General features: G+C 42.6%; 1 protein-coding gene across 1 annotated transcript in view; it reads right to left on the reverse strand.

The window, feature by feature from the left end:
• Positions 1-10,262: 10,262 nt before the first annotated feature.
• The window catches only part of kif28 (kinesin family member 28), a gene marked incomplete at both ends in the record, with an annotated part of 37,455 nt that continues 29,946 nt past the window's right edge, over positions 10,263-17,771 (reverse strand). The window contains 6 exons of the mRNA XM_083759203.1: positions 10,263-10,424; positions 12,019-12,146; positions 13,102-13,234; positions 13,859-13,950; positions 14,739-14,905; positions 16,698-16,832. Of these exons, the coding sequence (XP_083615329.1) occupies positions 10,263-10,424; positions 12,019-12,146; positions 13,102-13,234; positions 13,859-13,950; positions 14,739-14,905; positions 16,698-16,832 (817 nt within the window). The remainder of the gene's footprint in view (positions 10,425-12,018; positions 12,147-13,101; positions 13,235-13,858; positions 13,951-14,738; positions 14,906-16,697; positions 16,833-17,771) is intronic.

Below are 17,771 nucleotides of genomic sequence, written 5' to 3' on the forward strand. Positions count from 1 at the left end.
TGAAAAACGGCGTGCTATAGTATGTTGTACGATATAAGCTATAGCCCATGTTCAGAAATGATGAAAAACGAGGTTAATTTTTTTTTTCAAAATTTCAAAAAACTATGGGCTATAACCCATGTTTTTTTTTTGTTCATTTTTTTCAAATCCTCAAAAATGATGAAAAACGGCGTGCTATAGTATGCCGTACGGTATGGGCTATAGCCCATGTTCAGAAATTATGAAAAACGAGTTTTTTTTTTTTTTTTTAATTAAAAAAAACGATGGGCTATAACCCATGTTTCTTTTTTTTCAAATCCTCAAAAATGATGAAAAACGGCGTGCTATAGTATGTTGTACGATATAAGCTATAGCCCATGTTCAGAAATGATGAAAAACGAGGTTAATTTTTTTTTTCAAAATTTCAAAAAACGATGGGCTATAACCCATGTTTTTTTTTTTTTTTTTTCAAATCCTCAAAAATGATGAAAAACGGCGTGCTATAGTATGTTGTACGATAGCTATAGCCCATGTTCAGAAAGGATGAAAAACTAGGTTAATTTTTTTTTCAAAATTTCAAAAACGATGGGCTGTTTTTTGAAATTTTTCATTTTTTTCAAATCCTCAAAAATGATGAAAAACAGCGTGCTATAGTATGCCGTACGGTATGGGCTATAGCCCATGTTCAAAAATGATGCAAAACGAGGTAAATGTTTTTTTTCAAAATTTCAAAAAACGATGGGCTATAACCCATGATTTTTGAAATTTTTCATTTTTTTCAAATCCTCAAAAATGATGAAAAACGGCGTGCTATAGTATGCCGTACGGTATGGGCTATAGCCCATGTTCAAAAATGATGAAAAACGAGGTTACATTTTTTTTTCAAAATTTCAAAAAATGATGGGCTATAACCCATGTTTTTTGAATTTTTTCATTTTTTTCAAATCCTCAAAAATGATGAAAAACGGCGTCCTATAGTATGCCGTACGGTATGGGCTATAGCCCATGTTCAAAAATGATGAAAAACGAGGTAATTTTTTTTTTTCAAAATTTCAAAAAACGATGGGCTATAACCCATGTTTTTTTTTTTTTTTTTTTTTTTAATCCTCAAAAATGATGAAAAGCGGCGTGCTATAGTATGCCGTACGGTATGGGCTATAGCCCATGTTCAGAAATGATGAAAAACGAGGTATTTTTTTTTTTCAAAATTAAAAAAAACGATGGGCTATAACCCATGTTTTTTTTTTTTCATTTTTTTCAAATCCTCAAAAATGATGAACAACGGCGTGCTATAGTATGCCGTACGCGTACGGTATGGGCTATAGCCCATGTTCAGAAATGATGAAAAACGAGGTAATTCTTTTTTTTCAAAATTAAAAAAAACGATGGGCTATAACCCATGTTTTTTTTTTGTTCATTTTTTTCAAATCCTCAAAAATGATGAACAACGGCGTGCTATAGTATGCCGTACGCGTACGGTATGGGCTATAGCCCATGTTCAGAAATGATGAAAAACGAGGTAATTCTTTTTTTTCAAAATTAAAAAAAACGATGGGCTATAACCCATGTTTTTTTTTTTTTCTTTTTTTTCAAATCCTCAAAAATGATGAAAAACGGCGTGCTATAGTATGTTGTACGATATAAGCTATAGCCCATGTTCAGAAATGATGAAAAACGAGGTTAATTTTTTTTTTCAAATTTTTTTTCAAATCCTCAAAAATGATGAAAAACGGCGTGCTATAGTATGTTGTACGATAGCTATAGCCCATGTTCAGAAAGGATGAAAAACTAGGTTAATTTTTTTTTCAAAATTTCAAAAACGATGGGCTGTTTTTTGAAATTTTTCATTTTTTTCAAATCCTCAAAAATGATGAAAAACAGCGTGCTATAGTATGCCGTACGGTATGGGCTATAGCCCATGTTCAAAAATGATGAAAAACGAGGTAAATGTTTTTTTTCAAAATTTCAAAAAACGATGGGCTATAACCCATGTTTTTTGAAATTTTTCATTTTTTTCAAATCCTCAAAAATGATGAAAAACGGCGTGCTATAGTATGCCGTACGGTATGGGCTATAGCCCATGTTCAAAAATGATGAAAAACGAGGTTACATTTTTTTTTCAAAATTTCAAAAAATGATGGGCTATAACCCATGTTTTTTGAATTTTTTCATTTTTTTCAAATCCTCAAAAATGATGAAAAACGGCGTCCTATAGTATGCCGTACGGTATGGGCTATAGCCCATGTTCAAAAATGATGAAAAACGAGGTTAATTCTTTTTTCAAAATAAAAAAAAACGATGGGCTATAACCCATGTTTTTTTAAATTTAATTTATTTTTAAATCCTCAGAAATTATGAAAAACGGCGTGCTATAGTATGCCGTACGCCGTACGGTATGGGCTATAGCCCATGAAAAACGAGGTTACATTTTTTTTCAAATTTTCAAAAAACGATGGGCTATAACCCTTTTTTTTTTTATTATTTTTTTCAAATCCTTAAAAATTATGAAAAACGGCGTGCTATAGTATGCTGTACGGTATGGGCTATAGCCCATGTTCAAAAATGATGAAAAACGAGGTTACATTCTTTTTTTCCAAAATTAAAAAAAACGATGGGCTATAACCCATGGTTTTTGAAATTTTTCATTTTTTTCAAATCCTCAAAAATTATGAAAAACTGCGTGCTATAGTATGCCGTACACCAACTATAGTATGCCCTCCGACACTATGGACTATAGCCTTTTGCTTTTCCTTGATTTTCACCTTTTTTCAAATCCTCAACAATGATGAAGAATCGCGCGCCTATAGTGCGTCATCATTGTTGAGGATTTGAAAAAAGGTGAAAACCACAGAAAGCGACAGGCTATAGTCCATCGTCTCGAAGCGCATGCTAATTCATGTAAAAACAACACATTGAGCAGGGCACTGCAGGGAGTTGAACCCCGTTCTGGTAAACCAGGAAGTACCACACCAGTGCCTTAGTTTGTGTTCTTGTAATTCACGATTTCGGAGGATTTGAAAAAAGGTGAAAATATCGGAAAGGCGACAGGCTAAAGTCCATCGTATCGGAGCACATGCTATGGGGTGCCATTTTTCACGATTTCGGAGAATTTGAAAAAAAAGAGAGCTATAGTCCATCGTCTCGGAGCGCATGCTATAGGTTGCCATTTTTCACGATTTCGGAGGATTCGAAAAAAGCTGAAAATCATGGAAAAGCGACCGGCTATAGTCCAACGTCTCGTGCCCCCAAATTGTACCCATTGATCGAACGAACGAACGATCATTCCATCAATCGAACGATGGTTCCATCGCTCCAACCATCATTGGATCAAACCACGGTCTGGTTCCGATATACAATCAAAGTTAATGTATGTACACTCAGTTACATTTGGTTCCAAACTATCATTTAGCTGGGGACCCCATGGAACTCCTTCAAGGACCCCAGTGGGTCCCGGACCCCACTTTGGGAACCACTGCACTAGGGTTCGAATCCTGGGGCGACTGTTCACCAAACCCACGGTCTGGTTCCAAATAAAGGGGCTCCCCTCCCTCCCCCATATATGTGTGTAATTATTTGTATTAGTTTGTAATTTTTTTCACTACATAAGTAAATAAACAAATTTAGGGAATTTGCACCCACACACACACAATTATATGAAATATATACGAAAGCAGGGCATCATAGCTTCAAATTGACATATTGGTTATGTTCAGTTTGAGATAGGTTAAAGAGTAATGTCTTGCAGAGAAACAGTGCGTTGAGAAAACGGGCTTCAAAGGTTCACTTGTGGTCTCCAACATTACACCTAGCTACATGTTTAAGCATTCATTTCATATTTACATGTCGATTTCAGCTCTGACACTTATTAGTGTGGTTGCAACCAGACTCTAGTAACTGTAACACTTTCCGTATTTTACTGGAGTAAGACAAAGTTTGGCGCACTACTTGTCCCACAGTTTTGATTGTACGCACTTGAGCCATATGTCAAATTGACCGGAAAAATCGGGAATCGTGTGCTTGTGTTTTGCTAAGAGAAATGTTGTATGATGAATTCCTGTTCTGTTCTTTAGCTACATAGAAATGTCTATTTGTATGTCTCTAGTCTAAATGTTTGTATGTCTCTAAATGTTTTGATGAATTGAACAATGTGGACCCTGTTGTAAACAAGTGTAATGCTTAATTGGGTCGTCCACACAGTTAACAGTCTTTGTATTGAGTTTGTGCTTAAAATGTACTGTAATTCTACAAACTGTTAATAAATATTTCAATCAATCAATCAATGTATAGTTTAATTGATATGAATTTATTAGCGAATTAAAATTTCCCATTGACATGAATGGGAAAAATCAAAAATTCACACTCAAGTATTTTTTCCTCGGAGACTGTAGGCACTATAGTTACAAAACTTCGAGGATAAATTCATACTTATCACTAAAATTATTTAACCTATAAGTTTATAATTTTATCGGTCGGCCTCATGGTGGCGCTATAACTTTACGTTCTGGCTTATAACTCTTGAACCGTAGGTCGTAAAATCAAAATTATTTTTTACCTTGATTCCTTGGGTCATGACCCATCTCCCCATTTCCGCCATGATATATTTTCCGCCATTTTGTCCAAAACACACTTTTTGCTTTTCCTCCTAAATATTTTGTCCAAATCTCACAAAAATCTGTACACGTGATCTCTGGACCTTTTCGATGAAAACTCGAACGGCGGAATTTTGATAGTGCGTATCGTTCGGCCGCAATCGTCGTCCGTGGGAGGGGCCCCATTTTTCATAAAATGCCGCAAATCACGAACGGAATGTCCAATCCATCCCAAATTTGAATCAGATGTCCGGGGTGGTTCAATCAACCAAGTTCTAAATGAAATTCTATTTATCCATAAAAGGCGCCGCAAATGCGAGAAATGTAACGGTTTGTCGCAAAAACATGAATTTTGGTTAAATCCCCTCCGAATCACTTACGCATGATCACAGGGGTGACGCAACATTGTAATTGGCTGTCAATATTAGTGGGAGGGGCATATGTAAGCCACTGCGGCAACCACACTCACACTCAAGCTCTAGTATGTAACGAGTCTCTCTCTCTCTACGTCGTCCTCAGACGAGCCCTCCATCGGCGTCTCCAGTCATCTCGGTTCTCCATACATCTGGCCAGCTCCTTTGTGCTTTCCGCACCAGTATCTTTCTTTAGTACGTCCACGTAGGTAGGTGTGGGACGTCCTCTCGATCGATGCCCGTGTGTTGGTTCCCACAGTACAAGCTTTTTGGCCGGGAGTTCTTGATGTCGGTGGCAGTGGCCAGCTAGTCTCATCCTCCTTACTGCTATCTTCTCTGTTACACTTGGTAATGCCCCGTACAGAAGCTTGTTGGTAACGAGTCTGCCTGTACTATAAACTCATTTTTGGAAGAAAAACAAAAGTTTCTGATGGTGAAAAGCTGGAATTTGCGCGATGGCAGACTCTGATGTGTGGAACTCTGCAGTTCCATGGACCTCTAGCATGGACCCCCAACCGACAACCGAGTGCGACAGTGGACCCGGCCTCTTCACAGGGGCCAATCAAAAGTGTGACCGTGAACCACGCCTCTTCACAGGGGCCAACAGAACAGTTCAGCCAGAACTGCCATTTTTGGTGGAAGGAGAAGAGAAAAATAAGGGACCAAGAGTCCCTTCGGGCTTGGTCCCTAAATAGACTTTAGTTGTAACCCAACTGTAGGGAGTACAAACACAGGAAAAAACCTGGGGGGGGGGTTGTCATCTATGAAAAGGCAACACAATGAGCAGAAAATGAACCACGTAAATACAACAAATTGAGGGCACCGCAGGGAGTTGAACCCCATTCTGGTAAACCAGTAGTACCACACCAGTGCCTTAGTTGGTTTTGTTGTAATTTACAGGTCCAAAAGCAATCACAACCATAACAATGTGTATCATAACAGACTATAAATGATAGCGATGATATCTTTATACAATTGAAATCCAGAAGAAGACTCACTCCACAAATACCTTAAGGAAAACTCCTCAGACATAAACTAAGAAAACCTTTTTCGTGCTCATAAAGTGCTGCAAAGCGCTTAAAGTGAAAAGTTCAGCAGAAAACTTTTGGGTCATAGGCCTACTGACCGGCATGAATGAAGTTTTAGCTGCAAATAGCAGCATAAATAAATCACATCAATACACACCACATAATGTGATGTGAACTGACACGATGAAGCTTCACTCGCACATTATAAAAGACATGCATCACATCACATACCTAACCCTAAGTTCATCATGTGATGTGGGGATGACGCGATGAAGCCTTACTCACCAATGTGAAATGATACGAGACATAAACACACATCACATACCGGGCTGTGTTCATATGTGATGTGGGCTTAGATGAAGCTTTACTCAATTAGATCTGATAATATAGCACCAACAATAGTCTTATGACCTAGAGGTTTGCTGCTGCACTTTCACTTTAAGCACTTAGAGCGCTTTATGAACATGAACAAAACAAAGAGATTCTTGGTCTCCGCCCAAGCAGTTGGCCTTAAGGTTTGTGGCCAGTTTTTCTAGCCAGTTGTCCCACATTTTTATTTTAAAATCAACAAGTAAAGGGTTTTCAAAAGAATAAATTATATGAGGTGCAAATTATGCAATGGCAGAAGCATTCTTTGGACCCCAGTATTTGTCAGCAATACAGAAACACTATGAACACAACATACAACACTGAGGATGACATTAGAACACAAGGGCAATGAACAGAGTGTATGGCGTGCGACGAGCTATCCGCAATTGTGAAATAATCACATAAAAATATCACATAAATGCACATCACATATCGGACTGTGTTCATATCTGATGTGAACTGACGTGATGGCGCTTTTACCGGCAAATGACACAACGCAAATGACGTGAAACGATACAGCTCCAATCAAATGATTAGAAACTGTATGCGAGACACGACCCGACACACGCACCACAGACACTAGTGAAGAACTAGTGATAGAAAGGCAAGAAAGAAATTACTCATAAAAAATAAAGTGGGTTATTTGATTGCCCCCTCCATCAAACACAAATGTTTGGTCAAACCATGTGACTTCCATTGGAAAGGCATTGAGGTGGCCATCAAACACAGGCAGAGCACAGAACATGTTTATGTGTGAATGAGGCCTCGATCACACCAAAAATAAATTGTCTTGTCTGTGTTTAATGGCCGCCACAATGCATTTCTAATGGAAGGCACATGGTTTGATCAAACATTTGTGTTTGATGGGGGGGAGGGGGACAGAACACAGCTATCAAACACAAATGTTTGGTCAAACCATGTGCCCCCCATTGGAAATGCATTGAGGCGGCCATCAAACACAGACAAGACAATGCTTTTTTGGTGTGATCGAGGCCCAAGGCCTCATTCACACATAAACATGTTCTGTGCTCTGCCTGTGTTTGATGGCCGCCTCAATGCCTTTCCAATGGAAGTCACATGGTTTGACCAAACATTTGTATTTGATGGAGGGGGGCAATCAAACACATGTTTGGTCAAACCATGGGACTCCCATTGGAAAAGCATTGAGGCGGCCATCAAACACAGGCAGGGCAACAGAACAGTGTTCTTTATGTGTGAATGAGGCCTACAAGGACAAACATTGCTGACATTGTTGTCCATTTAGTGTCACAATAAACAATAATTCTATAAATCCTCTTATGTTTGAAAAATAAACAGTCCTATAAATCCTCTTATGTTTGAACAATAAACAGTCCTATAAATCCTCTAATGTCTAAACAACAACAGTGCTCAAGGATAAAACCGTGTTTCTCAAACAAACGCTTCTTACCTTGGACCAAACAGCTCTGCTCACAAACAGCATGCAGTGAAACAGCCTGGATCTCAAAACAAACAGCATGCTGGGAAAAAACATGGCCGCTCCTATTTAAATCCAAAGCCCCACCCACTGGATCCAGTCACCTGTTCGATTAGTACGTCCGTCATTGGTCCGTTGGTCAGAGTGATAAGTGATTGTATCATCCACTGTTGATCATCACAGCTGTGTGCACATGCACGCACGCACGCACGCACACACACACGCACGCACGGCACGCACATGCATTATTTTACCCTTTGGTTGGTTATAAACACTTATATTAATAAACACAAGGTGTGTCTGTGGCTGTCTGTATCAGGCTTATATAGGCTTGTTTATTCCGCCATCTTGGATCTCATTCATCAACTCAACTCCCGTCCCAAAGTCTCGCGGGACTTGATCTGCACAGTGTGGAGTGTGGTCTGTTGTTGCTACAGCGCCATCTTGTGGTGGTTTAAATACATGCAGTGTGTTACATATATCCCTTCTAAAAGTTGTTCCATAATATTTGAGGCAACTTGACTTGTATTGAGGCAATAAAGTGCAATAAACAGGCACAATCATTGGCTGAAAAATATGTGTGCTCAAAATATCAAAGTGAAATAACAAAATAGGCACATAGCATGAATCACTTGAACACTGAACAGTGCATTATAAGTACTTAAACCTGTTGGGAAAAGATGTAAACGTGAGGATAGCTCATGTAAACAGGTGTAGGTGTAAACAGGTGTAGATGTAAACAGGTGTAGGTGTAAACAGGTGTAGGCTGAGGATAGCCGGGTGGAGTAAAGTCCAAAACTACATGTAAACAGGTGTAGGTGTAAACAGGTGTAGGTGACTGTGGCTCAGGAGGTAGAGCAGTTCGTCCAATGATCCATGGGTCGGCGGTTCGAATCCCGGCTCCTCCTCCTGTCTACATGTCGAAGTGTCCTTGGGCAAGACACTGAACCCCAAATTGCTCCCGATGTGCTGGTTGGTACCTTGCATGGCTTCCACCGTAATCGGTGTGTGAATGTGTGAATGTAATGCACAATCTATGTAAAGCGCCTTGGATAAAGGCGCTATATAAATGCACCATTTACCATTTAGGTGTAAACCGGTGTAGGCGTGAGGATGGGTGGATTAAAGTCCAATACTTACTATCATTAAATACCAACTTCAATAAATGCAAATTCACTGCAGGTACAATAAATGTACCAAAATGATCACTGTGTAATTTTCTTCAAAATAATAACTGCAATTTGCTTCTTCCTTTCCTTTTTTTTTTAAATAGGAAGGCAACATCAGATAAAATGCAATGATCAACACGCATGCACGGAGGCAGGCAGGCAGGCAGGCAGGCAGGCAGGCAGGCAGGCAGGCAGGCAGGCAGACAGACAGACAGACAGACAGACAGACAGACAGACAGACAGACAGACAGACAGACAGACAGACAGACAGACAGACAGACAGACAGACAGACAGACAGACAGACAGACAGACAGACAGACAGACAGACAGGCAGACAGGCAGATAGACAGACAAACATCTTTGTGTAGGACAGATTGAAACTCGTACATTAATTTCTTCCATCACTTTCGAGATGGAGCTTAGAATAGAAATAGGGCGGTAGTTGCCGGGGTCTAATTTACTCCCTTTCTTGTGCAGGGGGGTTATTTTGGCCAATTTGAAATCTTGGGGGACCTGTCCCTGTTTGATGGAGAGGTTTACTATGTGGGTGATGCTTGGATGCTTGGATCATGCTTGGTGATGATTGGAGCTATAGAGATCCAGTATAAGTCATTTTACACTTGGTTGCATGCTGAAAATAGCCGATCTACAAGCTCACAACGCGTCGCAGCGCGCCGCGTTGTGAGCTTGTAGATTGGCTATTTTCAGTAAGTGTAAAATAAGCCAAGACGCATCAAGACCCGCCAAAATACATTTTAGACGACTAAATCTACGGGTGATTTAGTCTACTAAAATGTATTTTGGCGGGTCTTAAAATCGTGTGATATTTTATAGTCGACTAAAACCAGACTAACACTAAAACATTCCAGGTGACTAAAATAGGACTAAAACCAAATGAGAACTATTCAAGAGACTATGACTAAAACTAAAATCTAAATGTTGATTTGTCTTTGTTTTAACACAATAAGAGGCGATATCAGAAGTCTTTGTTTTAACACAATAAGAGGCGATATCAGAAGTTTGTCTTTGTTTTAACACAATAAGAGGCGATATCAGAAGTTTGTCTTTGTTTTAACACAATAAGAGGCGATATCAGAAGTTTGTCTTTGTTTTAACACAATAAGAGGTGATATCAGAAGTTCGGAACACGAACCATAGACGTGATATTATTGTCCATACAAATAAAGTAACATTCACAACAACAACAACAACGTAAACAAGTCCCTCTGCAGATAAATAACGACACACGTCCAGTCCATCACGACGGCCAGATTCCGGAGCGCTCTCGCTTCCTGCGTACGATGGCGGCCACTTCCTGTTTGAGGGCGGAGACACTGGTCTCCAGCTGCTCCGAGAAGTCCCTCAGGAGACCAGCCTGTTGGTCCACAAAGGACCTGAGAGCCACGATGTCCTGGTCCTCCTAACGCACGCACAAACACACGCACACAAGCACGCACGCACGCACGCAACGCACGCACGCAACAATGGCAATCATTATGTAATAGGTTTCTCAAGTCATCCATTCTTCTGAAGTCATCCGTTTGGATGGACACTAACAAACAATAACAAAGCCTTAATTGTGTCGATCCAGTTTTTTGTTCCCGATCCAATTCTGAAATGACCCGATCGGCCCCGATTTCCGATCACGTCATGCTGCTCCTGTGAATAAATACTTTCGCTTATCCTTTCTGTTTGCGTTTTGGCTCAGCAACAAACTTGTGCAACAGCGTTTTGCTGTTGCACAAGTTCCAAGTAAGTAATTAAAACAATTAAGTATGAGACAGTGTGATGTACAGTACAGTATGTCGTAGGAATTGCTCCCAATCCGCCCATGCAGTGCCAAAGCAGGGTAAACATTAATTAAGTATAGGCTGGGGCATAGGAGGCCTTAAGTATGTTTCACCAGTTTCAATTGAAACGGGCCTCCACCCTCAGGGGGGCCTCAACAAAATAATGATGTCATAGGTATATGGGGGCCTCATATTTGGTCTTGAAACGGGCCTCCAGATTCCTAAGGCCGCCCCTGAGAACACACAAACACACCAAGCTGGCCATAGGTGGCGCTAGCTCCCCTCAAAGAGCCAGAATGCAAAATGCTTGACAGACAGACAGACAGACAGACAGACAGACAGACAGACAGACAGACAGACAGACAGACAGACAGACAGACAGAGTGATGTTGTCTTGGACCGTTTCCAAAGCAGGAGGACCAAAGCGAGTCTATCATGCTGCTGTAGCAGCGAGGAACAAACTGTATTCCTTTGGAGGCTGTGATGTAGTGACCTTCAACAACATGGAACAGATGGATGTCCATGTCTTCAACACAGTGTCTTTATGCTGGAAGAAGTTACCTCCAGTGGAACCAGGAAGAGGAGACGGTCACCTTGAGGTTCCATCCATGTGCTGCGGCCACACAGCTGTGTTGGTTGAAGATACAGTCTACATCTGGGGAGGCTATCCTTATTACTGCAATGTGCTTTATGCATTTGATGTTGACTCCCACAGATGTTTCTGGGACTGTTCCAGAGGAGAGGTTGAGCCCAAGGGGAAAGGACCATGTCCATTGTATTGTATGTGCTGTTGCATTGTGGGAGATTGTATCATCCTCTTTGGAGGATACAAAGGAGATCACACTATCTCTGATGAGCTGTTGATCTTAGACTCACACTGGGCCTGTGTCGTACAGTACAGTACAGTACAGTACAGTACAGTACAGTACAGTACAGTACAGTACAGTACAGTACAGTACAGTACAGTACAGTACAGTACAGTACAGTACAGTACAGTACAGTACAGTACAGTACAGTACAGTACAGTACAGTACAGTATGAGGAGGGATGAACAGAGATACTCACGCTGGGCCTGTGTCGTACAGTACAGTACAGTACAGTACAGTACAGTACAGTACAGTACAGTACAGTACAGTACAGTACAGTACAGTACAGTACAGTACAGTACAGTACAGTACAGTACAGTACAGTACAGTATGAGGAGGGATGAACAGAGATACTCACGCTGGGCCTGTGTCGGCGCAGGCGCTGCAGTTGACCTCTGACCTCCGTCATGCTGTGATAGAACACTTTCAGAGCACGGGCGAACTCTGCGTCACAGCTGGGACGGAGAGACCGTACACACTCACCACCTGAGAGAGAGAGAGAGAGAGAGAGAGAGAGAGAGAGAGAGAGAGAGAGAGAGAGAGAGAGAGAGACACACACACACACACACACACACACAGAGAGAGAGACAGAGAGAGACAGAGAGAGAGACTAGATCCAGGAGGAACAATAACAACTCTGTCCCAACTCTTGCAAAGGTGTGTGTGTGTGTGTGTGTGTGTGTGTGTGTGTGTGTGTGTGTGTGTGTGTGTGTGTGTGTGTGTGTTTCTTCACTAGTAGTAACTTAGTAAGGGCATTTTATCAGGTATTTGACCAATCTAGGAACTAAATCGTTACCAAGAAATTTCTTCACCAATGTGTTTCTAAAGGTGTCTAATAACATGTACTAAAAGTTTTAAATTCAACTCCCGGGGGAAATTGAGTTATTAGCATAATATGTGACCATACCCATAACATCCTATAAAAATCCTATATCAGTGATGAGGTCAGCACATTTGGTCAAGTGGATATGGCCTAATTTAGCCCAAGGAGGGTTTTTTGTGCAAAACTAATGCTTGGAATGGATTCAGAATCATGAAAAATCCCTAGTTTCATATGTCACATGCTACTTAAAGAATTAAGAATTTTGACTTTTTGGCCTTATATAGGCTGTTATGGGTATGGTCACATATTATGCTAATAACTCAATTTCCCACAGGAGTTGAATTTCAAACTTTTAGTACATGTTATTAGACACCTTTAGAAACACATTGGTGAAGACATTTCTTGGTAACAATTTAGTTCCCAGATTTTCATAGATTTCTCTTACTATAGTCCGATCCAGAAGAGCACAGTTTGCCGGCCACTGCTACAGAGCTGACAATGAGGTTATAATATAACCTCATTATCTTCCCTTCTTCTCTGGATGTGTGTGCGTGCATGCGTGCGTGCATGCATGCGTGTGTGCGCGGTGCGTGCGTGTGTGTGCGTGCATTATCCTACCATTCTTGGCTGTGTTGAGTTGTTCTTTCAGAGCATGGTTTTCTTTCTTCAGTGATTGGTTGGTTGTCTTCAGCTCCTCCAAGGCCTGTTGTAAGGCTCTCACTGTACCAGCATGCTCCGAAGACTCCATAGGCTGCACACACACACACACACACACACACACACACACACACACACACACACACACACACACACACACACACACACACACACACACACACACACACACACACACTGAATGAGCTCAGTAGTACATGTACATGTACATTTTCAAAAATACTCGGTGCCGCATATGAGCTTGTAGATCTGCTATTTTTCAATAGCTAAAGTATAACATGAGGCTTAAAACACCATTCCCGTTCAGAATGAGTATAGGATGTCCCGATCCAGTTTTTTGTTCCCGGTCCGATTCTGAAATGACCCGATCGGGCCCCGATTTCCGATCACGTCATGCTTGAATAAATACTTTTGTATTTCAAAGTGAGTTGCGAGCTTATCCTTTCTGTTTGCGTTTTGGCTCAGCAACAGACTTGTGCAACAGCGTTTCGCATCCCCAACTCATCTTGTCTTAGGTCTTACTTTAGGAATCATGAGGACATCCCCAACTCATCTTGTCTTAGGTCTTACTTTAGGAATCATGAGGACATCCCCAACTCATCTTGTCTTAGGTCTTACTTTAGGAATCATGAGGACATCCCCAACTCATCTTATCTTAAGTCTTACATCAACAAGAATCAGTGAAAACGGTAGAACTCACCGTTGCGTCTGACTCGGCTTCATCGATGATGAAGACACCCTCCGCTGTCGTCTTCACCCCTTCCAGGGTGGAGGTCAGAGGAACACAGCCCTCTAGGATAGCATAGTAGTATATATGTATAGTTTATATACAGTATAGTTTCATTATATAGATATTCCACTGTTACTTTCTTAGCTTACGCATGTTTCATGATAAATGCTTTTTATGTGATGTATTGCCATGCTTTTTGTTCTTGCTTAATGTAAGTCGCTCTGGATTAACCCTCTAAGACCCAGCGTTGCTTTTTAGCAACAATTTTATTTTAATTAATTACTAAATTATTATTATTTGTTTCTGTTCTTTTTTCACCTAAATGTCATCAGTGATGTTCATTGCAATGCCATTTCAATGCCATTGGTCATGATATTTGCATATAAATACCCCCAACAGAGGCTGAAATTCACACAAATTAAAAATGTCTGGACTCTGTGCGATTTTGAATTCTTTTTAACCTAAGACTTTTGACCTTTACCCTAATAAATGTAGGTACTTGCGCGCTCTGCTTGCGCAAGTAATAATTGTAATATATGTTTTTTAGTGATCATTAGAATGTCTAGAACATGTTTTATTCATTATTGTGAAAGATATCCCCCAATTGTAAATTATTAAATTATTATATTATTATATGATTATTATATAATTATTATAAATTTTTCATCAAACTTTATTTTTTTATTTTTTTCAACATATTTTTTAGTCTTAGTCCTAGTAGTACAAAGTAGTAGTAAGGTTGAAATCTATTTTTTGCAAGTAGAAATGAATGCGGGTGTTAGAGGGTTGCGTCTGCTAAATGCCTAAATTGTAAATTGTAATTGTAAATTGTTGCCGAGTTTACTCATACCTTGCAGTCCCCAGAGCTCCAGGACGAGGGCGCTGTTCTGCAGGTGTCCCAGCAGGCTGTGGGACGTCTGGAAGGAGCTGAAGTGAAGTCGCTGCTCCAGCGGCGGGTTGACGTTGCTCCACACGGCTGGAGTGTAGCGCGCCGGAGCGCCGTCGAACACCCTGAACCTGAGGAGACAAGAGGAGACCCAGAGGAGACCCTGAACCTGAGGAGACCCTGAACCTGAGGAGACAGAGGAGACCCTGAACCTGAGGAGAGAGAGGAGACCCTGAACCTGAGGAGACAGAGGAGACAGAGGAGACCCTGAACCTGAGGAGACAGAGGAGACCCTGAACCTGAGGAGACAGAGGAGACCCTGAACCTGAGGAGACAGAGGAGACCCTGGACCTGAGGAGACAGAGGAGACCCTGAACCTGAGGAGACACAGAGGAGACAGAGGAGACCCTGAACCTGAGGAGACAGAGGAGACCCTGAACCTGAGGAGACCCTGAGGAGACAGAGGAGACCCTGAACCTGAGGAGACAGAGGAGACCCTGAACCTGAGGAGACAGAGGAGACCCTGAACCTGAGGAGACAGAGGAGACCCTGAACCTGAGGAGAGAGAGGAGACCCTGAACCTGAGGAGACAGAGGAGACCCTGAACCTGAGGAGACACAGAGGAGACAGAGGAGACCCTGAACCTGAGGAGACCCTGAGGAGACAGAGGAGACCCTGAACCTGAGGAGACACAGAGGAGACAGAGGAGACCCTGAACCTGAGGAGACCCTGAGGAGACAGAGGAGACCCTGAGACAGAGGAGACCCTGAACCTGAGGAGACCCTGAACCTGAGGAGACAGAGGAGACCCTGAACCTGAGGAGACAGAGGAGACAGAGGAGACCCTGAACCTGAGGAGACAGAGGAGACAGAGGAGACCCTGAACCTGAGGAGACAGAGGAGACAGAGGAGACCCTGAACCTGAGGAGACAGAGGAGACCCTGAACCTGAGGAGACCCTGAACCTGAGGAGACAGAGGAGACCCTGAACCTGAGGAGACAGAGGAGACCCTGAACCTGAGGAGACACAGAGGAGACCGAGGAGACCCTGAACCTGAGGAGACAGAGGAGACCCTGAACCTGAGGAGACAGAGGAGACCCTGAACCTGAGGAGACAGAGGAGACCCTGAACCTGAGGAGACCCTGAACCTGAGGAGACAGAGGAGACCCTGAACCTGAGGGGACACAGAGGAGACAGAGGAGACCCTGAACCTGAGGAGACAGAGGAGACCCTGAACCTGAGGAGACCGAGGAGACCCTGAACCTGAGGAGACAGAGGAGACAGAGGAGACCCTGAACCTGAGGAGACCGAGGAGACCCTGAACCTGAGGAGACAGAGGAGACAGAGGAGACCCTGAACCTGAGGACACAGAGGAGACAGAGGAGACCCTGAACCTGAGGAGACCCTGAACCTGAGGAGACAGAGGAGACCCTGAACCTGAGGAGACAGAGGAGACCCTGAACCTGAGGAGACCGAGGAGACCCTGAACCTGAGGAGACAGAGGAGACAGAGGAGACCCTGAACCTGAGGAGACCGAGGAGACCCTGAACCTGAGGAGACAGAGGAGACAGAGGAGACCCTGAACCTGAGGAGACAGAGGAGACCGAGGAGACCCTGAACCTGAGGAGACAGAGGAGACAGAGGAGACCCTGAACCTGAGGAGACAGAGGAGACCCTGAACCTGAGGACACAGAGGAGACAGAGGAGACCCTGAACCTGAGGAGACAGAGGAGACCCTGAACCTGAGGAGACAGAGGAGACCCTGAACCTGAGGAGAGAGAGGAGACCCTGAACCTGAGGAGACAGAGGAGACCCTGAACCTGAGGAGACAGAGAAGACGCTGAACCTTACAATTCTATCAGTCGAACGGTCTAGTTTTACAATTCTATCAGTTGAACGGCCGTGAGAATAATTTCCTCTTTACCCAATCTGGACGCCTCTGCTCCTGGCCTCTTTGATCCAGCGGACGCCACAGCAGCGATCCAGGAGCAGCTGGAAGTCCAGTCGTCGACCCAGCAGCTCTGACGGGTCGATCAGAATGTCGTCCTCGCCCAGAGGACTGCAGGAGAGAGAGAGGACATTTAAATATAATGTCGCCCTCACCCAGAGGACTGCAGTAGAGAGAGGACATTTAAATATAATGTCCTCGCCCAGAGGACTACAGGAGAGAGAGAGGACATTTAAATATAATGTCGTCCTCACCCAGAGGACTGTAGGAGAGAGAGAGGACATTTAAATATAATGTCCTCACCCAGAGGACTGTAGGAGAGAGAGAGGACATTTAAATATAATGTCCTCACCCAGAGGACTGCAGTAGAGAGGACATTTAAATATAATGTCCTCACCCAGAGGACTACAGGAGAGAGAGGACATTTAAATATAATGTCGTCCTCACCCAGAGGACTGCAGTAGAGAGAGGACATTTAAATATAATGTCCTCGCCCAGAGGACTACAGGAGAGAGAGAGGACATTTAAATATAATGTCCTCACCCAGAGGACTGCAGTAGAGAGAGAGGACATTTAAATATAATGTCGTCCTCACCCAGAGGACTGCAGTAGAGAGGACATTTAAATATAACGTCGTCCTCGCCCAGAGGACTGCAGTAGAGAGGACATTTAAATCTAATGTCGTCCTCGCCCATAGGACTGCAAAAGATGGGACATTTAAATTTAATGTCGTCCTCGCCCAGAGGACTGCAGTAGAGAGGACATTTAAATATAATGTCGTCCTCGCCCAGAGGACTGCAGTAGAGAGGACATTTAAATATAATGTCGTCCTCGCCCAGAGGACTGCAGGAGAGAGAGAGAGAGGACATTTAAATATAATGTCGTCCTCACCCAGAGGACTACAGGAGAGAGAGAGGACATTTAAATCTAATGTCGTCCTCGCCCAGAGGACTGTAGGAGAGAGAGAGGACATTTAAATATAATGTCCTCGCCCAGAGGACTGCAGTAGAGAGAGGACATTTAAATATAATGTCCTCACCCAGAGGACTA

The sequence above is a fragment of the Protomyctophum parallelum genome (genome assembly GCF_964188405.1).
Source record: "Protomyctophum parallelum genome assembly, chromosome: 2".
Taxonomy (NCBI): Eukaryota; Metazoa; Chordata; class Actinopteri; order Myctophiformes; family Myctophidae; genus Protomyctophum; species Protomyctophum parallelum.